A 26,857-nucleotide genomic window follows, 5' to 3' on the forward strand; every position below is an offset into this window, starting at 1 on the left:
TAGATGATTCTGTCCTTGGCTTTTATTAGGAAAATTGTTGCCAGTTAGTCTTTCATTCATTCATTCCACATATCCTTGTTGAGTGCCTAGTACTAAGATTTCAAATATGATCTCTAAGATATAGTCTAATGGGGAGAATGACGTGTGGAGAAATAATTATAGTATGGCATTTAATCTAGATCTTGAATGTGAATGGGAATTCACCAGTTAAGGAGGTGACATGTGCAAGAGGCTGTGGCATGTTCTGTAAATGAGGAATAGTTCATTTTTGGCTGAAGTGGAGGATGTCTTACTTGAAACAGTGGGAATAGGACTAGAATGGTAACTAAGGCCAGACTGTGAGGGATTTGGACTTTATCACGTAAGCAAAGCATAAAGAGATTCATGCTCAAGGATATTTATTGCAGCAATATTTCCATACTCTGGATTCTTCCCTTTTGTGCTAGTGTTGTCATATTTTATTTTTACATCTGTGACTTCACACCACATTGCTGTTATTTTAGCTTTAGACAGCTATCTTTTAAAGTGGTTAAAATAAGAGAAGAATGTCTTTTATGTATACCTTCAGTTTACCTTTTTCTATAGCTCTTTGTTTATGCAGATCCAAGTTTCTGTCAGGTATCAAATTCCTTCTGCCTCAAGAATTGCTTTTAACCTTTCATATACAAGTCTACTGGTAATAAATTCTTTCAGCTTTTGTTTGTTTGAAAAAGATATTCATTTCTCTGTTTTTGAAAGATTTTTTTTTCTGGGTATAGACATCTGGGCAGTTTTTTTTTCCTTTCAGCACTTTAAAATTATTTCTCCATTGTCTTCTGGTTTGTATACTTTCTGAGAAGTCTTCTGTAATTCTTGTCTTTATAACTCTGTCTGTAGTATGGTTTTTTCCCTCTGGCTGCTTTCAAGGTTTTCTCTTGTTAGAATGAGAGAGTTGCTCTTTCTGGCTTTCTACATCAGAGGCAAATGAAAAACTTTCACATATTGCTGCAATAAAGATTAGAAATAGTGCATCTTACAATCAGTGACGTCTTAGATTGAATGAGAGATGCTATTACATTTGTAATCGGGGGGACAAAAGTGAATCATGGGGATAGGAACATTGTTTGGGTTTAGAATTCTTGGAAAATTGCCTAAAGAGGAAAATTTTCAAAGATGATGATCATTATTAGTTTGGATGATCTTGATTTTTCCCTGTATCCACGCATATTCAATTAAGGATATCACTACTGCAGTATACTCATTTAGTCCTTAACCATTTGTGTGCCATCTGGCTTTTCCATTTTAAGAAAGTGTTCTTTTTTAGCACCTCGTGCTCCAACCAACTGGAGATTGGGCAAACTGCTTGGCCAGGGAGCCTTTGGCAGGGTCTACCTCTGTTATGATGTCGATACAGGAAGAGAATTGGCTGTTAAGCAAGTTCAATTTGACCCTGATAGTCCTGAGACCAGCAAGGTAAGAATCAGTACACAAGCTACTCTGTCACATCATTAGAAGCATTTTTACTAAAATATAACACACAGTAGAATTTTTTGTTTTTCCTTAATACAAATTATTTGCAAAACAGATAGTAAGATATATTTATCTACTTTGTACTGTGGATTTTTCTCTTTTAGTACTCAGTTATATTCCTAATCTGGTTTAGTGTTGCTTTAGCATACCATCAAGGACTGCTATAGAAATATTATTTTAGAGATTTTAAAATGCTTATTCCTTGGGAAGTAAAATTTCAGAATGAAATCACCCAATGGTCCATGAATTTCGAATTTTTTGCTTTTACCAATAGTGCTGTAAAGACTTAACAGTGAGTTCTGTCTTTCAGGAAGTAAATGCACTTGAGTGTGAAATTCAGTTGTTGAAAAACTTGCTGCATGAACGAATTGTTCAGTATTATGGCTGTTTGAGGGATCCCCAGGAAAAAACACTTTCCATATTTATGGAGTATATGCCAGGGGTAAGTTAGTACATCCTCTGAAAATAGACATATTCTATTTAAAGTTTTAGTTAAGGAAAGAAAAACAACAAAACTTTGATTATAAAATGTTAAACCTAGTTAAGGACATTTTAGAAGAATTTTAAATTAGAGTTGGGTAATATAATTTTATTTTCTATCCTTTTCATCTATCTTTGTATTTTTTAACTCATTTTTTTAAATTGCTGAAGTATACTAAAATAGGTTACAGCCATCATAGTAGTCCATACTCAGATTTCCCTCAATACCCTAGAAATATCCCTAATAGTTGGTTTACCCAAACCAGGATACTACCCAGGACCACACATCACATTTAGCTATTATGTCCTTTACTCATCTTTTATTCTAGAACAGTTTTTGCATGACATAGATTTGACAAAGAGACCAGGCTAGTCGTTCTGTTGACAGTCTCATCTCATAGGTTTCTCTAATTGCATCCTCATGGTGGTGTTTAATTTGTTCCTTTCCCCTCATTTCCTGTAAACTCCAAGTTAGATCTAAAGTCTAAATCAGATTCAAATTCAGCGTTTTTTTTTAATTAGAATGCACCATAGATGATGTGTGCATTTCGTGTTGTATCCCATTAGGAGACATACAGTTGCTGATTGTGCCACTGTTACTGATTCTAAGATTGAGTGCTAGATTAGGGTGATCAACATCCCAATTCCTCTCTTGTGAAGTTTTGTTTTTTCCTGAAGACCAGAAAATAATCTGAGCTACAGCAGTGGCACATAGGCATATCTAGTTCCTTTTCAACGGTCTACCTAATGCTTTTTAACACAAATTGATAATCATTGCCTGAGTCATTAATTTCATTAGGAGTTACAAAATGTGATTTGCAAACTCTGTCATTCCTTCTATGTTATTTTTAGTATCTACATTCTAATACTAATGATTTTCAAGATGGTGGTATATTTACTCACTTAAAAATAACATTCACTTGCATAATTTAATACGCAGTATGTTAGAAAAAAGGTTTGATTTATGGGTCTTTAAGGGAGAGTAGCTTATTAGAATTGTATGTAGAATGTACAAGGTTGCAATTTAAGCTTATAGATCAATAAAACTGTGGATCAGTATCTGATAGTAATGGTTTTAACCATTCTCAGTGTCACAAGAGCAACAGTAAACTTTGTTTCTTATCATCATGAATAATTAATTGTTTATAATGACGTCATTGTTACTGAGTATTGCACTTTTTTATTTTCAAAGATTATGTTGGCAATGGAAATTGGTTTTTTTTAAAAAATCCCCTTTGGAAAACAAATTGGTGGGATGTATTAAAGAGCATAAAAATATTGAGGCCTTTTGACCTGGTACTCTCACAGAAATTTATTTTACAGAAATAATTCAAAAGACAAAGAAAACTGTGTACATTTTTTTTTTAGTATTATCTGTGATGGAAAAGAATGAAAATATCAGTGCCCACATGGAAGTAAATTATGGTATTTTCTAAGAGACTATATATTAAAATTAAAATTGTGAAGGCTATGTAGAAAAGTTGGAGGAAGTCCTTATAATAAGAGAGAGAAAAAGAATATACATAAAAGTCTTTTTAAATGATTATATTTTAAAAGTATCTGTATTTGGACAAGGATAGAAGAAACAGAAAAATGAAAATGTGTTATGTTGGGATTGTGATTGATTTTTGTCTTTTATTCAGATTTCCATTACTGTTTGTCCAATGAATATTTAAATTAAAAATAGAAAGTAATTATGAATAAGGGTGAATAGTGATCCAGATTGTGAAGATAAGATTAATTGAAATTGTTAATTGGTTAGAACTGATTTACATCACAGATGGAGATGGGTAATCTTTATATATTTAGCTGTCTTAAGACTAAACCAGGACTTCAGGAAGAGGCATTAGATCCTGTTTCTCATTAGCTACACTTGGTTTTCTAAGGGCAGCTGTGTCTTCAAAGTATGGGTCATCCTTCCTGGAATTTGAAAAGCATGTTACTAAATGAATAATAATTCATCGACAATCTAAATAAATTATACATATGGCAAGCCCAGGGCATTTATGGGCTAAACATCTATGTTCCTAGTCTTTCGTGAATCTCCAAGTTTGTGAATGATGCTATATAATTTCTCTCATTAAATTTAGTATGATGGACCCCTTTATGCCCTAGCTTCAAGCTTTGCCAAAATTGTCATTCCATTCTTCATTTTCCCAAACATAATATTCCATTCCTTAGTTTATCTAGAACTACTTTCAGACTAGAACCATAACTTTCTTTTCAGTACCTGGACTGTTGATTACACACACACACACACACACACGGCAAGTTTGGGTCAGCAGAATTATATCCTGCTTGTTCCTTCAGGGATTGCTTATGAATAGTGGAAACGGCAAATGGTTAAACCTATAAAATCCAATGATCTACTTTTATATGACAAAGTACACAGTTTACCAACATTCAAGGAAAAGCAGAAACATTTGGATATAGTCTCGATTTAAAAGAAAAGATTTTATCCTTTATAAAGCACTTTATGTCCATCTTTTAAAGTGGTGATTATGCATCATATTTGCACATTGGAATCAGTAGGGAAGCTTTTTCAAAATTCCAGTGCCTATGTCTCACCTCACATGGATTCAGCAACCTGAGATTGCACTTCATCCTGCCCTAAAAAAGCACGGCAGGGCCAGCCGTGGCCACAGTGGTTGAGTTTGGTGCTCTCCACTGTGGCAGCCTGGGATGTTAGGTCAGAGCAAACTTTCCTCAGCAAAAAAAACCAAACAAAACCACTTAAGAAAATTTGAAATTTCTTTTTAATATATTTTCTCATGTTTTGAACTAGAATATTGCGTATATAAAGGAAAAACTAACATCTCATATAAGTTCTTAATTTTCTAATTATACCCATTCTTTCTTCCGAGAAGTGAATTAACAAATATCAATAAAACACTGTTTTAAAACCAGAATGAGAACAAAATAAATAAAATTAAAGTAAGACGTATATAGAAGAGCAAGTAGGAAAAACAAAAATATATTCATGGCAAAAAAGCAAGATAAAAGTACTGGAGAATTTTTAAAAACATGATTGCAAAGGAATAGGAAATAGAACTAACATATTCATAGAAACAAGATGATCTATCAAAAAATAGTTCTGAAGACTTCCTTCAGCTGTGACCCGTGCTCCTCCACAGCTCTAGTCAGGGAATACGGTAGAGCTGTGTGTTAAATTAGATGGTAGATAATGTCCTCGCTGAGAATTCCTGTGTTCTCCAACCAAAGCCTCTCAGTCATGAACTAGGATTCTTTTAAAAATAAAGATTTAATAGTCGCTTTCATTTCAGACCATATCATAGTTTTTTTTTTTTTAATCTTAGGGTTCAATTAAGGACCAATTAAAAGCATATGGAGCTCTTACTGAGAATGTGACTAGGAAATACACTCGTCAGATTCTGGAGGGTGTCCATTATTTGCACAGTAATATGATTGTTCATAGAGATATCAAAGGTAAGTAATGAGGTATTTTTTATTTTAAGTACACGGTTGTTTTTATGTGAATGAAACAAGTGATATGGTTAAGGAATTTAATATTTAAATTAATATATCCACCTTTAAAATGCCATAGGAAAACAATTCTGCATTCTTACGGACTCAGTCAATATTTTGACTACTCCTGATGTTTGGGTCTCCACAAATGAGTGCTCCCCTGTGGGGGTTCACAGAATTAATAAAGTTCAAACCATCAGAAGAATGACACAGTGTTTTCATAGAGCATAGGCATTTGAGTATAGTGGCTAAGAGTAGGGGCTCTGACATCAGATGGCCTGATTCAAAGTCAGTGCTCTTTCCATCACTAACTGTGTGTGACCTTGGACAAGATACTTCATCTCTTTATGCCTTAGTTTCTCATTTTTAAGGAGGGTGATAATAGTATCTAACTCATAGGATTCTTGTAAGATTGTTAGTTAATGCATATAATATGCTTAAAACAGTGCCTACACCTAAAAATCACTCAGACATTGGCTGCGATGATGATGTCCTTTATGGTCAGATCATATTTAAAGCTATGGGAATGGATCTTCTTAGCTAGGGAGAAAATAAGAAGAGGGGAGGAAGAAGCCTAAGACTGAGCTCTGATGAACTCCAACTCAGTTAAGCTCACTGTTTAAAACTCAAAAACTCAGCTCTTTTCAGGGATCCAGTGTGTAAGGTAAATGCATGAAGTGAGACAAAAGTGAGTGGTGGAGATGTGTAAAATTTGAGAGTGCTTAAAACTGTACTGCAAAGCATACCTGGAGGTTAGATTCTATAAAAATGGGGTTGTGACCCCAAATTTAAAGATCACTTTATTCAGTCAATAAGAATAATAAATACACACATATATAAATAAGTATATTTTTCATTGGTCTTTCTGGGGGCTCTTATGAGTTACCAGGTATTTACTTCCTTCCTCTTGTGGTGTGCCACATCCTGAATTTGGCCATAGTCAGGCCAAAGAGAACATCCCTAACCAGTCTCTGGTGAATGAGTAGAATCTGCTGCAGAATGCCTGAGCCAGATCACATGTCCTAGAATGGAGCGTACTAGTGAGAAGTCTGAGAGGATGAGGACATGGTTCCTGATGTAAAAGAAATAGGAGGGGCCTGCCCCGTGGCCAAGTGGTTAAGTTCGTGTGCTCTGCTTCACTTTGGCAGCCCAGGGTTTCACTGGTTCTGATCGTGGCTGTGGACCTAGCACCACTCATCAAGCCATGTTGAGGTGGCGTCCTACATGCCACAAGTAGAAAGACCTACAATTAGAAAATACAACTATGTACTGGGGGCCTTTGGGAAGAAGAGAAAAAAAAGAGCAAGATGGGCAACAGATGTTAGCTCAGGGCCAATCTTCTTCACCAAAAAACAAAAATGAAAAGAAACCTGTGAAAAGCACTGAGTATATGTTTAATAATATTAAGGAGTTCTTGTCCATCCTCTTAGGTGTGATAAGAGTTCCTATCTTTTAAAGATATATACTGACCTGTTTATTGATCATGATGTCTTAAATTTGCTTCAATAATATGAGAGAGGAAGAGGGAGTGGCTGGCAGTATGGTTGGGGAAGATAGTCCAGATGGTTGTTGGAGCTGGGTGATGGGTACATATACTATTCTATTTGCTTTTATGTATGTTTGAAAAGTCTCCTAAATAGCTTGCTTTTAACGTATCCAAAATAAGTTTTAAAAAATTAGAAAACTCTGTTGGAACCTGGGCACACATTTTGTCTTCTTCCCTTTATATGGATCTGCATTGGTTCAGCATTGGTGATTACTCCCCAGAGATAGCTCTCCCTGTCTCTGACCTGCCCAGGACTATTCTTCCAAGCTCACGGCCAGTAAAAACTGGCTTGTTCGTTGTCCTTCCCCTGGTTAAATATTTTAGAGACAGTAGCTTTTTTGACAGAATCCATTAAGTATTGGACAGTGGGAAGTGTTAGGTGGGCAGGTGTCGTTTAGAGAATCGTTGGTGCTGTGGCACACTCGAGCTGATGGCATGCAGAAGGGGTCCTGGAGCCACCCCTGCGGAGAGGCCTGGGGAGCCTTCACTGACGAGGCTGGGGATCTGCAGGGAGAACAGAAAGACAAGTGCAGAGCTCACAGTGGGGATGGCAGTCTACATTCTCTCCGACCTGTTAGAGAGATTTTCTCCACTATTCACTCCCCTTCTTAGAGGCATTTACCAAAAGAAGGATAAGAGGCCAAATAAGGACTTTTCTTTTTTTTTTTTAATACAAAATGTGGTTAGGGTTACGCAAAACTTAAAAATAAGAGTTGAAGTTCGATAATTAAAATCAGATAAGTTAATAAAATAAATCACTTATTTAAAAAGTTTATAGAAAAAGCTAAAAATGAGAATAGAAACAATTTATATAAGATAGAAACTAGACTTAGAATCCCAAGAAAAAAGATTGAGTTTAAAAATGATAAATAAGTGGGAAAATAGAGAATGAAAAATAAATGAACCTAGCATCTAGATCTTGGTTTTTGATACCATTCTCCACTAAAAGGAACCAGGGCTCCTTGGAGAGAAATGGCTGATTCTAGGACTGATGCAGGAAATACACAAGTTGAACCTGAAGCATCTTCTAGTGCTAGAAAGTAAGAAGATGCTAAAAACATCCCCCAAACCAAAACCAAACAAGAACACAGTGATCACGGTATGGCAAAGGGGCACAGGATGTCGATGGAAAGAGCTCCCAATGCCAAAGCTGGAACAACGTGAGCAAAACAAATAAAGTCATATTGGATTATAAACACAAGTATAAATAAGTATCCATGTGTTCCTACCGATACCAATGAATGGTCAAATAAATAAATGAGGGAATAATATTCCCTCGTGCAAAATAATTCCAAATAATTATGTAGCTACTCAGCCTGGAGCATAACTCCTCACTCCTTGATTGTGGGCTGCACATGATGAACTTCTTCCAAAGAGTACAGTATAGAGGGGGGAAAGAGCCACCTTACAGTGGAGAGCTCAACAAACACCACTGCAAACCGGGCCACCGAGGTCAGTTCATAAGAAATAAAATTCGAAGTTTATTATAAAAGCAAATGAAATTTTAAAACAGAAAGCTCAAAGCTTGCTTAGAAGAGATTTAAAATATATCTGGAAACTGGGAAGTAAAATCAATATAAAGCAAAACACAATATTAAGAAAAACTATCAAATGAAGATAACTAACAATTAGGTTATATATAGCAGGGAGAAAAAAGTGCTAGAAGTTTTTGATTATGAGGGTCTCTGGAAGTTTCTGAGGAGAAGCTAACTTCTCAGGGGACTAAGCTTCAGGCATGGGCTTCTTGCTTTATGACAGAGAAACTGGGGCCTAAGAGCCTCTTATCACTTTCTTCATCCTTTGAGCTTCGCATTCTTAGCTGTTTTCCCCTTTTTCTTATTCATCCTCATCCCCCTCCCCCCGCCACCAGTCCTTTTCAAAAGTGGGAGAACCTTCTTAGGTCCTGAAGCACACACAGCTGACTCTGAAAAATTGAGTGTTCATGTAGTAAATCCTTAATGAGCACTGACTGTGTGACTGGTGAAAAGCAGCTTAATTTTGGAGACGGATTGAAGAGTGTACCATGTAATTCTCTGCCGTTGTTCTTTTGTGTTATATTCCAAACTGCCAGTAAAAATAATGCAATGAGGATGTTTTTTATTTTTAGGCGCAAATATTCTGCGAGATTCAACAGGCAATGTCAAACTAGGAGATTTTGGGGCCAGCAAACGGCTTCAAACCATCTGTCTTTCGGGGACAGGAATGAAGTCTGTCACAGGCACACCATACTGGATGAGCCCTGAAGTGATTAGTGGGGAAGGCTATGGCCGAAAAGCAGATGTCTGGTAGGTTTTGATGCTGGGTTCACCTGAAAACACTTGTCTTCTCAGGTATTTCCACCCAGAATGGAAATTCCTGAGCCAGATTTAAATTATCCTCTGTATTTTTAAAATAGGATGTCAGGATTACAAAGATTAATATCATTTTAATTATGCCTCTTTGAGGCTTAATAATTGACCAAATAAATAGAGTCCTTGCACCTGTCTTCCATTCTTTAGGAAGGATTTCGTCTTAAGCTAACTTCAGCATTAGACAGCTATCTTCATTTTATTTCCCTGAAGAACTTTAAAAGTAATTAATCTTTATTGTTAGTCTCTTATAATTCAGTTGATGTTTAATTGCTTCATAATTTTAAGTTAGAACATAAAAGGGCCATTTCCTGCTTTTCACCCAGAAAAGTGTTTAATAGATATTCATTTTAGGCACCTAAAGGCAAGCAAAGAATTTCTAATGTTTGTATTCTTTGTAAGATAAAGACAAAAAATTATATTTAATGTCAGATTAGAGAATTATATAAAGCAAAAATTATAAAATTATAAGAAGAATATGTTCTTTGCCTAACCATTTGAGTCAATCATTAAATTGTATTTTCATTGATTTTTATGTTTAAATTACAGTTTTATATAATTATAACCTTTTAATGAAACTTTAAACTTGAAATCAAGTTGTATTTAAATGTTTGTGGACTTTGCTTCTGTTTCTCATTTTGTAGTTAACTTGCTTTCTTTCATCATGATATTGTTTGTGTAATGCATTATTATGTTTTCTTTTTAGGAGTGTGGGCTGTACTGTGGTAGAAATGCTAACTGAAAAGCCTCCTTGGGCAGAATTTGAAGCAATGGCTGCAATCTTTAAAATTGCCACTCAGCCAACAAATCCAAAGCTGCCACCTCATGTCTCAGACTACACTCGAGATTTCCTCAAACGGATCTTTGTAGAGGCCAAACTGAGGCCTTCAGCTGATGAACTCCTACGGCACATGTTTGTGCACTATCACTAGCAGCCGGTAACCTCGCCTGTGCCTCTCCCCAGCTCCCGGCTCTTCATTCACCTTCTCTCTGACTGCACTTTTCTTCTTTATAAACAAGAGAGATGGGGGAGAAAAGAAGACAAGAGGGAAAGTGTTTCTCTTGATTCTTGGTTAAATTTGCTTAATAATAATAGTAACCTAAATTTTTTATATTTAATCTTTTTTTCCCCTTGCAAGAACTTGAAACTTCTTTTTTTTTTTAATTTTTATAATGTACTGATGTGGTTCAGAGAGATAAAGCACTTTAGTACATAGTCACTCTTTTTAGTACAAATCGTTTGGAATACCTAAAGATTGTAGAGTCTTTCCCTGTGTCACTGACAGAATGGTGGTGATGGGGAGACACGAAAAACAAGGAGAAGAAAATGATGTATAATTTGTAGTTTTTAGTGATAGTATTTAAAGTAGATCCTCATTTATGGGGTTGAGCCCTAAACTTAAGTTTAGGGTAGGTACTCAACTTAAAGAATATAGGTTCCTTCTTATATCTGTATTCTTTAGATCCTAACCTCTGTCTACCAAGCTTTTTGCTCAGTAGGAATCTTGATAGAAAATACCATTCTCTAAGAGGTATGTTTATTTGTTAATCCTAACCAGTATAATAAGCAAATACACTATAATAGATCCATGTTACTGGAATCTATGAACCTTGAGGGATAGCTTTCTGATTAAAAAAAAAGAGAGATACTATTTTATTTTAAAGCAGATATGGGAGTCAGTGAGCAAATCTAAATTAAAAGACAAAAGGAGATTGCTCTAATTAAATGTGTGAGCAGTAGAAGAGACCACATTTGCCAGTCAACAGAAATAATGAAAAAAAGAACTAAATGTTGTTTAGTATATTTTAAACTATGTTCATTACTTGAGGAGGAAAGTCCCAAAATTAAGGGAAAGGAGAAATAATCAAAATCATGTATACTATATCTTCCTGTTTCTGGCTCCTGAATTCTCCAAAAGTAACATTCTTCAGGAACTAAGAGTGTAACCCACAGTGTCCATGTATTAAAGCTAGTGTCATGAGATACCCTTGTTCTCAGGATCGCAAAATACTAAAGCACCTCAAAAAACAGTTATGATGTAAAACAGTGATTCTCAAGGGTGGGCTGGGGAAAATTTCACTTGGCATTTGGCAATGCCTGGAAACATTTTTGGTTGTCATAACTAGGAGGATGCTAATGGCATCTAGTGGGTAGAGGCCAGGGATGCTTCTAAACAAACTACAACACACAAGGACAGCACCCCCCGCTGACCCTTCAGCAAAGAATTATCCTGCCCAAAATGTCACAAGTGCCAAAGTTGAGAGACCCTTATGTAAAAAAATAGCCCTGCTTTAAAATTGAAAACAGCCATTTATAAAAGCAAGTTCTTTGCAAAAACTAAATATGAGAGAGAAAGTGATATAATACATAATGAGGATTTTACAAGAGCAGATACCTCTGCTTCAAGTCAAGGGTGAATGGTCTCAACAAACAGCAAACAGCGATCCTGTCCTTAGCAGCTGCGTATTATACCTGAATCAGTAACTTCCATTGTAGAAACAAAATGAATGTAAACATGGAGCCTATGGAACTCAACCGTCTATATATATTATTTCCTCAAAAGTCAATTCATTATTGTGGGAAAAGAAAAGCATATCAAAACAAAGTATAACTACTTCATAGGAAGATTAAAAACTGCCAGTTATTTCTAGGACATATTAAGTGCAAGGAGACAGCTGGGAAAGTCCCAGTATCTCTGCTGGACTTGTGCTACTGAAAAACATGAATGATATCAGTAATTTGGCCACTTGCAGTTTTTTTCAGCATATTAAAGCAAGTGCTAAGTACTTTGTTTTTAAAGATTTAAAAAATAGTAGTCTTCCTAGAGGCCCTAAATGTGATGCCTTGATTCATAAGGGACTCAGGTATTTTATTTCCTGCTAAAAGTTAGGCTCCTTTAGGGACTCTTTTAAAATACTTTGTTTCTGAAGTTAGGTAGATCTTGGTTTACTGCATCAAGGTTCTATCTGGCATTCCCTGTAGGAATATTTGAAATTCCACTCGCTAGTCTGAGAAGAAGTCAAAGCACAAATATAGTCATCAAAGGTTCTCCTATACCCTTATACTCAAAGGAAGCAGCCTGCAAGGAAGGATATGAATTAGAGGCCGCCTCCCCCTGGAAAATCAACTGCCAAATCTTGTGCTATACACATAGTCCCCAAGGATGTGGATCTATTATAATTTCTCTTTTATGAGTGAAGCCATCTCTTCTACTTGAGCAAGATCATGGTATCTGGACTAGTGGGCTTTTCCTTTGTTTCTTTGTCTTGTGTGGTTGTGATTTCCTTTTGGCTCATTTTTGGTGTGTCAGGGTAACCAGCAGTGCAGAATATGAGACAATGCTCTTTAGAGAGAAATCTTGGGAGACTGTGAAGCCCAAAGCAAAACTGTTTGCTTTTTTCAGTCTCTTTTTTCTTTTCTAAATGCTACAGAAAATAAAATCACCTGAAAAGAAACTACTATTTTAACACTGCTGCAGAAGACTTTGTTTTATAAGAAAAATATTATTAGCTATGGGAAAGTATTGTTCTTTATGTAAAGATTTAAAAATAGACTAATAGTTTACAGAGTTACTATATAAAATGTGATGTGAATTTATTTCAAACAAGTTGTAAAGGTACCAGAAACCACAGTAAAAGTTAATATATATAAGAACTACTAAACAAAAAAGCTTGAAGTGGGGTGAGGTATGGAAGACCAAAAGTAAATTTAAAAAAGAAAATTTGAAAGGAAACACCTCTATTAGGGGCAGTTAAATATAACACTCCAGTTTTTTCTAATAATGGTATGGATCAACAAATGAAATTTGAACTTTTAAAGATGACTCTAAGTGTATTTTGTTTTTTAAATGCACAACTGATTCTTCTATACTGTAATGTTTCTTTGCTGAGGCTGGAAGATGGCCAGACTGCTGACTTTGTGCCTTTAAAATGCATTCTGCTTTGATAGTGGCAGACTTTTTTGGTGCTGGAGAAGATTCATTAGCAGTCTTATATGTGCTTTTCAGGAAATAATCTTTCTACTTAGGCCTTGAGAAATTCAAAATGGCACGATTTAGGCTTGGACCAAATATAAGATCTTTTACAATGCAAACAAAGTGTATTGAATAAAGGGTTGAAAAATATCATAATGACAAGTGGAAATTTTGATGGTTGGTAATTCTTTAAAATGTATTAAAAAATATACAGAGTTTGAAATTTTCAGTATGACTATCTTGAAAATTTTCAAATTTTCCTCATTTACAGAATGTTTCTAACTTGAAAAATGGTTAAAGACTATTGCCTTAGAAAGTTTTCAGAGGCACAGTCAACCTTACATAATTTATATATGAGATTGAAATGTTTACACACAGTTAACTATAAAAGAACAATTAAAACTTATTTCAGAGTAAATTGAATTGGCTTTGACTTGAGAGAGTCTATCTTATTCCCAATAGAAACTACATTAAGAAGGTGACATTATTTCTTTAGCTTTCTGCTACTTCAGCTCTTAGATATGTCAGGTCTGGTCTATAGTATTGCTGAGATGGAGTTGTTATAAGATACGTGAAATCACTAAGAAAATCAAATCTGAATAGTTTATAGAGACGACCAAGCTTGGGTGCAAAAACCAAGATGTTTGCCAGATGCAGACTCCTTGGCCCACGGCAGAGTTCTGTGCCAGTGATTTCATTTCGGGTCTAGGGACCAATGGCTTAATATAAAATCACCGGGTGTCAATCAAGTATAGGAATCTATCAATTTTTTTTAAATAGGGTGAATCTTTTTCATTTGCTTATTCAACAGTTGTGGCTTATTGTGTCAGGTACTAAATTAATTTACCCTTAAGGAGGTCACAGTCTAGGAGGAAACATGGGCAAACAGATAGTTACTTATTCAATGGCATACCCTAACTCTGAGAGTTTAGCAATGATATTTTAAAATGCTCTTATTTTTTATGAAGTAAGGGGAAAGCAATTTTGTGTAATCATTGGCTATTAAAAACTAAAATGTCATTAACAACAGGAATTAAAAGTATCCCCAAATTGGAGGAACCCCCATAGGTCAGGCAGCCTCTCTCTCAGGACTCCCTCTTACAAAACCCAGCCTCTGCTCTAACAGTCCCAGTAATGGGGGGCATTTATTACATAGCATAGTGGTTTTTTCCTGCTGTTTCTTTTAAAGAAAAAAAAATTTTCTTTTGGTCTAAATTGTTAAAATACCCAAAGCATTTGATAGAAATTGAATTCTGTCAACAGTATTATTTATACTAAGATCAGAACAATTTCTTGAGACCTTATTGTCTTATATTAAGTTTGGCCTTTGTTGCGAATGTAATGTTCATATTTATTTGAATTTTAAGATTGGTTAAATGTTAATGAAAAGCAATTTAATTGTTAATTTTTGGCAGTGCCTTTTTCTCTGTATGCCTTAATTTTATTTTATATCAATAATAATTCAAGTTACCCACCGAAATGAAGGTTTTTCCAAAATCAGGAGGCTTCAAGAGGTCATTTGGCCTTAGGCTGTGTGTTGGCCCTTAAACATTTTTTAATGCCTGCTTCCTCCTCCTACCCTTTTCTACCTCTTTTTTTTTTTTTTTTTTTTATGTTAGCATTAGTCTGTGATAGACACACTGCAGTCTCCACTAGGTGTGAATTCCTAAGATAAGGAGGTATTCTAATTCTAAAGAGACATAGTAAATTGCTTTTCAGGTTGATTACTTGATTTTCAGTCCCATTGGCAGTGTCCAAATTCTTTGTATATCATGTCAGTTATGATTTTCATAGCAGAGCTGGAATGGTTGTTTTTGCCCTCAAGAGATCCTTTAAATGGTTTACAGGTGTTAAGGCAATGAGACTTAGGGCAATGAGCAAGAAGTACAGGGATAGCAAATTCTAATCCTTACTTTTTAACTAACATCTTGACTAAAACTCTAGCTTACTTCTCTGTGAAGTGTGTGTGTGTTTGCAGTTGGGGCAGGGGTGGGAAGGAAGAAAAGATATGAATGTTCAATTAGATTAGTCTCTGTTCTTGGAAGAACAACTCAAATGTGTATGACCTACTGATGATGGATGAGTGTAATTGTCCTCGGGTAGGAATGCCAGCACATTTTCCACAAGTAGCTAGTACAAATGATTGTTTAATAAAGGTATTTATTGTAAATTGCCAAGCTCTTGGTTGCTAAAAGTAGATTAAAATTGAATTTGTATGTGTGTATAATAGTGAGCTTATATATAATTCCTCAATAGAAAGTAAGTGATTTTGCATAGCTCTTCATGAACTCTTTGGAATAGAAATTCTGCCAGACATTATCAAAACAAGCTTCCTTAGCTTACCAAGTGTTCAAAAGGAAATTGTCTTATACCTCTTTTTGGTTGGCTAGGGAAGGCATGCTGTGAAGCCACTGTTCCTTCTTCATAGTCGTCTTTAGCTTTGCTTTGGCTTCTGCCACAGTCTGGACAGGATGCCATAATAGGTGTGAGAAGTGTCAGGGCCAACTATTCTCCTTACCTTTCAGAGCTGTAGATGGTACTGAGCTCTCAGGAGAGTCTAGAGAATCTTCTCTTGGTGATAGTGAGAGTGGACATGGTTTAGTTTCAGAAAGTTGAGGGAGAAGTCTTAACTATATAAAGAATAGAATAAATTTTCTGTATTGCCTATCTCATGTAAATTCTTCATATTTTTCATAATTGTGCATTTTAATTGACAGTAATGATATTTTTGTTAATAAGAGCAAAGACATTAAATCAGTGAGCACTATTATTCCCTATGACTGATGACTTCTTGTTTGTATTCACACTCTGTATTATCAGAATCACTTTAAAACCAAAGCTTTTATATTCCCTGTACACATAGCCAAAATGATTAGCACTGTTACTTCTGCCCACCTGTAAGCTAATAGTATAAAAATGATAAAGCAGGTACTCGTAGAATTTGTATCTTAATCTATCCTTCAAGTAAAAGGACAGGTGCTCAGTGTTTGCATTTAGACATGCAGAATTTACTTCAACTCTTACAGAATCATATAGACATTACGAACTTGAGCTTGCACATGTGCCAATCTTACCAACGCCACTTGGCCACAGACACTTCTACATATACATTGACATATGATGCCTCAGGTTGGTGGCATACTTTCTTCCTGGTGTCTTAACATTTATGAACTTGTATTTGACTTGAGGGGCATTTCAGGAACGCTGTGAAGAAAAGTAGGTTATGGATAGACATCTGCTTTGTGCCATAGACATTTTGGAACATAAGGAAGGGTCTGCTCTCCAGTATACATGCAGAATTTGTCCCAAATAAGGATTTTTGAGTCCATTAATGCCAGTTGAGAACAGTAAAGTTTGTGACTATACTCAAAAGCACCTTTGTGTTCACTTACTTATATTTTTTTAGAATTTATTTTTTAAAAGCATATGTAACTAGTGATTTTAGCATTAGCATTACTTGGAGGGGAGAGATAAGTAACAAAATTACATCTTAAACTCTATTAGATACTTAGGTTCCAAAATGGATTTGACATATTCTCATTTTTCCAAAGACTTTTTTCCACCAGGAACAAGAAGAGAAGATTAGTGGAAACATTTGAGCTGGAAAGGCTTATGGGCAAAAGAAAGTGGGCCAAACCCTTGCAATATACCCTATTCAAGTGAAGGTACAGTGTCTAAGGATAAGAATACTTCTTTAAAAACAAACAATTGTTTTTAATACAATCTTAATTAGTAAGTAAAAGGTTTACATTTTTTCTATTGCTATTGGTTTTAAAATTTGCTACCCTGCATTCTGAAATATTATAAAAGAGTTAATACCAAAAATACTTTTAATGTCTGACATCTCTTACATTTCACATGGTTTTTTTAATTCAAGTATCATTGTAAATAAAAGTAAACTTGGATAAATTTGAGAATAAACTTTTAATTGTTGCAAACTATGATTATCAATTTGTAAATTTACCCTTTGACCTAATGTACATTTTTAAATGTAGCCATTAAATTCTCTATATTTAATCTATTAGTTTCTCTCTGTAAATGTTTTTAATCTCAGTTGAATGCTGGGCAGTTTATAATTATGTACAAAGGTGTTTTTTTCCTATCAAGGTTGACTTTTTTGCACATTTTTGGAAATGTTTAATTTGTACACTGATTTACTACTCTGACCAATAATTGTTGATGGGTGTATGAGCATTGTGAATGCGTGCATTGAACTACTGTCTGTGTCTCTATGTTTTAACTTTTTTCAAGATGTAGCCATCAGTAACTGCACTGCTATTACTGACTTAAATGGACCTTCTTGCTTTTACAAAGTCTACTTCTCTATGGTTCTATCTTTGTTGAAGAACTCAGGAGTTCAACATCACTTTCTCATTTTATATGTATTCTAAAACCCATGACTAAGTTGAAAGTATGCTTCTAACTCTGTGTATCAGGGGATGTGTGTATGGAGATGTCCTTTTCTGTCTGTAGGCACATGTATATATCCCAGTAATTTCTTATTTTCATTTCATTTCTACATTTTTATGAACTTGTTTTATAAGGGTACTGTTTAGTTAGAACAATTAAATATATATAAAAGCTTTCTGAGAGATTATTTACTATATGAATATATTTTCAGCTGGCTGATCAAAACTATTTTTTTAATTTTGTTTTTAACCATGGGCAAAATGTATTTGTATTTCCACAATTGGAAGCAAATTTACTTATATATCAATTAAAATACTCTTGCAAGGAAGAGCATTGAATTCTCTTGAGGATTCTATGAAATGCAAATTAAGAGGAAAAAATAGGTTGTAAGCAGTAGCAAAAACACACTATCCACTAAAATGGCCTCAATTCTCAGAGCTGTGAATAAATGTGAGAAACTAAATTGTCTTCAAGAGATATCAAGACTTTTATATCTCCAGTTGCTGTTGGCCTGTCCTCCTTTTGTTTTTGAATATTTTCTTTATTCTACCCCAAAGATTTCAACTTTTAGTTTTTCTCTTACTGGGCAAGGTCAGACTGCATTTATACAACAATACATTGACGTATTGTGGTTCTCTGTAATTGACTATAAATTGGTTTAGAAATGTCCAAACATACATTTGTTTTGTCTTTATACTTACTGTACTGTGTATTTTAAGTAACTGGCAGAAAAAGCATTGGCAATTTCCAGTCTGACAATGTTGTTGTACCTAAGAAAAACCTTGCTTTTAGTATGCGGTACCATGTAAAATTACTTGTGTTAGGAATAAAGTCCACTGTTGAAGTTGAATGTCACTAAGTTTATTATGTTACAAGGAGCCAGTATGATTAGAAAAACCTACCAGAAGCCAGATACAGTGTGGTATGTGCCACATTTCATGCACATTTTGACTTTGTGTTGTTCATTCAAAACTGTGCTTGTAAAAATGTATAAATTTTCTGAGTTTTACAATTTTTATGTACTTGTTTTTTCTTGCTGGTAAATAGCTTTTTTTTTTTAATCTAATGTGAAAGAAACCATGTTTATATTTTGTTAGTGATCAATGAATTTGTTTATATGGAAATTTGTATATTGTTGGCACACGTCTTCGTTTAGATTTATTGTGCATGAAGGCCTGCAATAATTAGCACAACGAAAATTGCTTTTTCCTACATGTTCATTTTTTTGAAAGATTGTGGTGCAAAGGCTTACTCTAAGTAACCTTCTGGACTATGGAATGAATATAAATGAATGGCACTTTGAGTGTTAATAAAGCTGATATTTATTTCCACTGTGATTGGTTTGTCCAGATCTGCTCTTGGACACAGCGTGTTCACTGCTGTCCCTCCTTTGCCTGCGCCAGTTACTTTCTAGGAGACCAAGAACAGACTGACCTGGAAACACTGCAGCTACATCTTTTCAGGATGTAAGTCTGTAATGTCCCACCCAACACGCTCCAGCATATCTTTCTGGACACTTTGATTACGCAAATCAGAAATGAGCAATGATTAAAAACAAAGCCTGCTGTCAGAGTTTAAGGAATGGATGCTCCCACAGGACTGGAGATCATTTAAATTAACACCTTCATGTAGAGGGCAAGTTATATATCCTCTTACCCAGCAATTCTCTACCTAGAAATTAATCCTGTGGAAATGATTGCAGCTATGCTAAGACATATGTATAAAAGCCCAAAGTGGAGGCTCTGCGTGTCCAACAATAGGGGCTATTGTAACAAAGTACCACAAACTGTGTGGCTTATAACAACAGAAATATATTGTCTCAGCTTCTGAGACTAGAAGTCTGAAATCAAGGTGTCAGCAGGGCCATGTTCCCTCTGAAACTTGTAGGGTACTCCTTCCTCACTTTTTTTTTTTTTGGTATTTTATTGAGGTCATATTGGTTTATAACATTGTGTAAATTTCAGGTGTACATTATTGTATACCAGTTTCTCTATAGACTGCATCTTGCACACCCCCAATAGTTTAGTTTTTATCCATCACTATACATATGTGCCCCTTTACTCCTTTCACCCTCTTCCCTACCCCTTTCCCCTCTGGTAACCACTAATCTGTTGTCCTTATCCATGAGTTTATCTTCTACATATGAGTGAAATCATACAGTGTTTGTCTTTCTCTGGCTTATTTCACTTAACATAATACTCTCAAGATCCATCCATGTAGTTGCAAATAGGACGATTTTGTCTTTTCTTATGGCTGAGTAGTAGTACATTGTATATATATGGCACATCTTTATCCATTCATCAGTTGGTATGCACTTGTGTTGCTTCCACATCTTGGCTGTTGTGAATAATGCTGCACTGAACATAGGGGTGCATAGATCTCTTTCTACTGTTGATTTCATGTTCTTTATAAGATTGAAATCATATCAAGCATCTTTTCCAAGCACAATGCTATGAAACTAGGAATCAACTACAAGAAAAAACCTTGGAAAGTCACAAATATGTGGAGACAAACAACATGCTATGAAACAACTGTTGAATCAATGAATAAAACAAAGGAGAAGTCAAAAAATACCTGGAGACAAATGAAAAATGAAAACACAATGTACCAACTCATGGGATGCAGCAAAAGCAGTACTAAGAGGGAAATTTATAACCATACAGGCCCACCTCAACAAACAAGAAAAAATCTCAAATAAGTAATTTAAACTACACCTAACAGGACTAGAAAAAGAAGAACAAACAAAGCCCAAACTCAGCAGAAGGAGGGAAATAATAAAAATTAGAGGAGAAATAGAGACTAAAAACACAGTAGAAAGGATCAATGAAACTAAGAGCTAGTTCTTTGAGAAGATAAACAAAATTGACAAACCCTTAGCCAGACTCACTAAGAAAAAGAGAAGGCTCAAATAAGTGAAAGAGGAGGGGGCCAGCCCAGTTGTGCAGCAGTTAAGTGTGCATGTTCTGCTTCAGTGGCCTGGGGTTTGCCGGTTCGGATCCTGGGTGTGGACATGGCACCGCTTGGCAAGGCATGCTGTGGTAGGCGTCCCACATATAAAGTAGAGGAAGACGGGCACAGATGTTAGCTCAGGGCCAGTCTTCCTCAGCAAAAAGAGGAGGATTGGCAGCAGATGTTAGCTCAGGGCTAATCTTCCTCAAAAAAAAAAAAAAAAAGTGAAAGAGGAGAAATTACAACAGATGACACAGAAATACAAAGGATTATAAGAGAATACTATGAAAAACTACATGCCAACAAATTGGATAACCTAGAAGAAATGGATAAATTCTTAAACCCATACAACCTCCCAAAACTGAATCAAGAAGAAATAAAGAATCTGAATAGACCAATCACAAGAGATTGAAACAGTAATCAAAACCTCCCAAAAAACAAAAGTTCCTGCCTATTTTCTAGCTTCTGGTAGCTCCAGGCATTCCTTGGCTTGTGGCAACATAACTCCAATCCCTGACTCCTGTCTTCACATGGTGCTCTGTGTGTGTGTGTCTGTCCATTTGTGTGTGTTTCCCTTTTTTATCAAGACACCAGTCATATTGGATTAGGGCCCACAGTGATGGCCTCATTTTTACTTGATTACTTCTGTAAAGACCCTATTTCCAATTAAGGTAACATTCTGAGGTATTGGAGGTTTAGACTTAAAAATATCTTTTGGGGGGAACACAAACCCATTACAGTCTGCCCTATGGCCCCTAAAATTTCATCTCCTTCTTGCACGCAAAATCCATTTATGCCATCCCAACATCCCCCAAAGTCTTAATCATTCCAGCATCAATTCTAATATCTCATCTAAGCATTATCAACTCAACTCTCATCATCTAAATCATGCAAATCAATTATGGGTAAGACTTGGAATATAATTCATATCGGAGCAAAATTCCTTCCCATCTATGAACCTGTGAAACCAGACTAGTTTACTGCTCCCAAAGTGCAATGGTGGGACAAGCAGAGGATAGACATTTCCTTTCCAGAATGGAGAAATTAGAAGGAAAAAAAGGGCACGGATCGCAAGCAAGACAAACTGGCAGGGCAAATTCCATTAGATTTTAAGATTTGAGAATAATTCTCATTGGCTCCATGCTCTGTCCTGAGAAACTCAGTGGGACAGTGGCACTACCCCCTCAGAACCAAGGAGGTGGCCGAAGGAGTCAGCAGACCTGCACCCTAAGCCTGTCCCTTCTGGGCTTGTGGTGTCAGCAGAAGCCCTGCGGGCCTCTCAGCTGCCCTCAAGTCAGTCTTGTCTTGTCTTTAAAGAGAACACGTTTGCAGCTGAATAGCTCTTCAGTCCTTTTCCTGCCTGTACAATCCCAGGAGGCCAACAGCCTGCCCTCATTTCATCCCATCCCTGTCCCCTTCCAAGCTGGAAAGCTTGCCGCTGAGATGACTGATTGGATCCACAATCATAAGCCTAATTTGTTTTCACGCTGTTGTCCAGCCGTACCCTTTGTCTTTTCTCCAGAGCATACTTTCTCGTTATTGGCAATATGGGTAGGCTGAGAATTTTCCAAATCTTCACCTTCTGGTTTGTTTTTTCTGAACAATTCCTTCTTTTGTTTATCTCTTTACTCTCACCTTTTACTTTTAGCAGCAAGGAGAAAGCAGGCCACACCTTCAACCTTTCCTTAGAAATCTTCTCAGCTAAATATCCAAGTTCATTGCTTTCAAGTTCTACTTTCCACCCAACAGAACACAATTCAGACAAGTTCTCTGCCACGTTATAGCAAGGATCACTTTTTCTCTAGTTTCCAATAACATATTCCTTATTTCCATCTGAGTGCTCAGCAGAATCACCTTTAATGTCCATGTTTCTACCGACAGTCTCTTCAAGGCAGTTGAGGCTTTTTCTATTATACATCTCAGAGTTCTTCCAGCTCTAACTATTACCCAGTTCCAAAGCCACTTCCACATTTTTAGGTATTTGTTACAGTGGCACCCCACTTCCCCTTACCAAAGGGGAAGTCTGTGTTAGTCAGGGTTCTCCAGAGAGGCAGAACTTCCGTGTTGCATTCTGGAGGCAGAATTCCTTTTTCTTTGGGAAACCTGTCTTTGCTCTTTAGGCTTCCAACCGATTGGATGAGGCCCACCCACATTATTGAGGATGTTCTGCTTTACTCAACTTCTACTCATTGTAAACGTTAATTATATCTTAAAAGTACCTTAACAGCAACATCTAGACTGGTGTTTGATGAAACAACTGGACACCACAGCCTAGCCAATTTGACATATAAAGTTAACCATCACAGGGACTGAGCAAATAAATTTGGTATATCCATAGAATAGACCTCTTCACCATGTATTACCGACTGAAAGAAAGCAAGTTACATGAGATGCATAGTATGATCCCACTTTTCGTTTAAAAAGAGAAACAAATATTTGAGTGGCTATTATTTTTGCTTATCTATAATTTTTAAACTTTTATAATAAATATGGGTGTTTTTGCTTAGTACAGAATTTTTTCCCAGCTTTATTGAGATATAATTGACATATAACACTGTGCAAGTTTGAGGTGTACAACGTATTAATTTGATACACATATACTGGAAAATGATTACCACCATAGCAATATCCATCATGTCACATAATTACCATTTCCTTTTTTTGTGGTGAGAACATTAAGATCTACTCTCTTAGCAACTTTCAAGGATGTAATACAGTATTATTAACTGTAATCGCCATCTTGTACGTTAGATCCCCAGAGCTTATTCATCTTCTAACTGGAAGTGTTACTCTTTGACCAACATCTCCCCATTTCCCCCACCCTCCCAGCCCCTGGTAACCACCACTCTATGTTTTTATGAGTCCAGATTTTTTTAGATTCTACATATAAATGAGATCATACAGTATTTGTCTTTCTCCTTCTGAACTATTTCACTTAGCATAATGCCCTCAAAGTCCATCCATACTGTGGCAAATGGCAGGATTTCCCTACTTCTCATGAGTGAATAATATTCCATTGTATATATATCCCATATCTTCTTTATCCATCCATTCCCTGACAGGCACTCAGGTTGTTTCCATACCTTGACTATCGTGAATAATGCTGCAATAAACATGAGAGTGCAGATAATTCTTCAAGATCCTATTTTCATTTCCTTTGGAAATATACCCAGAAGTGGGACAGCTGGATCATATGGTAGCTCTATTTTTATTTATTTTATTTTATTATTTTTTGGGGGAGGTCAGGAAGATTGGCCCTGAGCTAACATCTGTTGCCAATCTTCCTCTTTTTGCTTGAGGAAGACTGTTCCTGAGCTAACACCCATGCCAATCTTCCTCTATTTTGTACGTGGGATGCCGCCACAGCATAGCTTGATGTGTGTAGGTCCATGCCCAGGATCTGAACCTGCAAACCCCGGGCCACCAAAGCAGAGCACACGAACTCAACCACTACGACACTGGGCCAGCCCCCATATTAATTTTTTGAGGAACCTCCATACTGTTTTCTGTAGTGACTGTACCAATTTACATTCCCACCAACAGTTCACCAGGGTTCCCTTTTCTCCACATTCTTGCCAACACTTGTTATCTCTTGTCTTTTTGATGACAGCCATTGTAACAGGTGTGAGGTAATATCTCACTGTGGTCTTGATGTGCATTTCCCTGATGGTGAGTATCCTTTCATGTACCTGTTGTGCATTTGTATTTCTTCTCTGGAAAAATGTCTATTCAGTTCTTCTGCCCATTTTTAAATTGGATTTTTTTTTTGTAATGACTTGTATGCGGTCTTTATATAATTTGGATATGAACCCCTTATCAGACATATGGTTTGCAAATATTTTTTCCCATTCCATAGGTTGCCTTTTCATTTTGTTGATTATTTCCTTTGCTGTGCAGAAATTTTTTAGTTTGCTGTAGTCCCACTTATTCATTTTTGCCTTTGTTGCTTGTGCTTTTGGTGTCATATCTTAAAAATCATTGCCAAGACCAATGTCAAGGAGCTATTTCTCTGTTTTTTTTTTTCCCCAGGAGTTATATGATTTCAGGTCTTATATTTAAGTCTTTAATCGATTTCAAGTTAATTTTTGTGAGTGGTGTTAGGGGTCCAATTTCATTTTTCTGCATGTGGTTATCCAGTTTTCCCAACACTATTTATTAAAGAGCCCTCCTTTCCCCATTGAAGTTTCTTGTCAAATATTCACAAAATATTTTCTTAATTATGAAAATGTTAGATTAGCCATTCTTCCTCATCATCTCCTTCAGTAAAATTAACCAGATTTGGCAGAAAGAGCTTTAAAAAAAGGCCATATGTTTAATCCAGTATTTCTACTTCTCAGAATTTGCCTTAAGAAAACAATCCAGGGGCTGGCCCCATGGCCGAGTAGTTAAGTTTGAGCACACCGGTTTGAATCCTGAGCACGGACATGGCACCGCTTGTCAGGCCATGCTGAGACAGTGTCCCACATGCCACAACTAGAAGGACCCACAGCTAAAAATATGCAACTATATACTGGGGGGCTTTGGGGAGAAAAAGGAAAAATAAAATCTTTAAAAAAAAAAAAAAGAAAACAATCCAAGATGCAGTTAAATATTTATATCCAATGATATTCATCACAAAGCTATTTATAATAGGATAAACTGGAAATATCCTAATGCCCCCAAATTAGGGTTTGGTTAAATAAATTATAATATTGCCATACAATGGAAAATTAAATAGTCAATAAACACTCATTGTAATGAGGGGTGAATAAAGCTTATGTCATGAGGATATAAAATCATACCTCCAAGTAACATCTTCATGGTGTAAAAACAGCGACTCACAGAAAAAGAAGCCTGGAAGAAAATAAACCAAAATGTGGGTAGCTAGGGATGGTGTTATGTATGATTTAAATAGCCTTCACTATGCTCTTCTCTGTTTTCCAAGATTTTTACACGGCCATGTATTGCCTTAATCAGAGGGAAAATATAAAAATGCAAAAGCCAGTTTTAAAGGTATGGTTCCTCCACTTCTTGAGTAAGTGAAATTCATTTACAGCAGGGGCCAACAAACCTTCAACTTACTGAAGCCCATTTAGCTGAGAACTGATCTCTGCATTGCCTGTGGCTGAGTCTCAGTCCTCAATTTGCTCAGCTGATCAGCAGCATCTAACACAGCTGATCACTTCCTCCACCCTGAAATGAAATGAAATAAAAGCAGGCCTTCCAGGACTCCTGATTTTCCTCTCTCGCTGACTGCTCCTCAGCTGGTGTTGCCAGTTCTTCATCTTCCAGCCTCTTCACTGTGAAATGTTGTAGACTTTTTCTTTACCTACATTCATTCCCTAGGTTCCATGGGAACCCTAGGTTCCACTCAGTTCCGTAGCTTCAGTACCACCAATATGCTGACAATTCCCAAATTTATATTTATAGGTCCCTGAACTTTAGACTGTCATCCAACTGCCTTCCTGACACTTCATTTAATTGTCTAATAGGCCACTTCTATACAGAATTGCCTCCTCCCCCAAACTCATGTTAAGGCTCTAAGCCTCAATGTGACTACTTGGAGACAGAGCCTGTGAGGAGGTGGTAAAGGTTAAACGAGGTCCTAAGGGTGGGGCCCTAATCTGCCAAAGCTGGTGCCCTCATGTAAAGAGGAACAGACACCAGAGAGCTTGCCCTTCCTTTAACTCCCCTGTGAGGACACAGCAAGAAGGCAAGAAGGTGGCCAACTGAGGCCAGGAAGAGAGAAGGACCTTGATCTTGGGATTCCAGCTTCCTGGCAGTGAGAGCTGTGAGAAAATAAATTTCTGTTGTTACAGTCACACAGTCTGTTTTGGCACTCCAGCTGACTAACACAGCCACTCACATTCAGTAAGTCCCAAACACCGTTTGATCTGAACCTTCGCTAAGGTACAGCATTTCTGCAGTTACTCAGGCCAAAAATCTTGGAATTATCCATTAGTCCTCTCTCTCACTTCCATATCTAGCCAGTCAGCAAATGCTGCTCTGTCTTCAAAATAAATTCAGAATGGAATCACCGTTCATCACCTTTGCCCTACTACCCTGGTGGAGCTAGCAATTTCTCAACTGGAGAGCAGGATTAGCTGCCCTTGACCTTGTAAAGTCTATCTTCAACACAGCAGCCACTGTAGAGCGATCCTTTAATACTAAATCAG

The 26,857-nt window shown here is 36.4% G+C and overlaps 1 protein-coding gene across 3 annotated transcripts in view; it reads left to right on the forward strand.

Annotated features, from left to right (window-relative positions):
• Positions 1-19,090, forward strand: part of MAP3K2 (mitogen-activated protein kinase kinase kinase 2) — an 89,121-nt gene extending 70,031 nt beyond the window's left edge. Inside the window, exons 13-17 of one of the 3 annotated variants that reach the window (XM_023621962.2) lie at positions 1,304-1,452; positions 1,820-1,951; positions 5,307-5,436; positions 9,129-9,306; positions 10,076-19,090. In XM_023621962.2, coding sequence (XP_023477730.1) covers positions 1,304-1,452; positions 1,820-1,951; positions 5,307-5,436; positions 9,129-9,306; positions 10,076-10,301 — 815 coding nt within the window. In that variant the 3' untranslated portion in view covers positions 10,302-19,090. The remainder of the gene's footprint in view (positions 1-1,303; positions 1,453-1,819; positions 1,952-5,306; positions 5,437-9,128; positions 9,307-10,075) is intronic. The other 2 variants (NM_001309254.1, XM_070240561.1) reach the window with 2 other exon arrangements.
• Positions 19,091-26,857: the final 7,767 nt, after the last annotated feature.

Source organism: Equus caballus, chromosome 18, assembly GCF_041296265.1.
Source record: "Equus caballus isolate H_3958 breed thoroughbred chromosome 18, TB-T2T, whole genome shotgun sequence".
Lineage (NCBI taxonomy): Eukaryota > Metazoa > Chordata > Mammalia > Perissodactyla > Equidae > Equus > Equus caballus.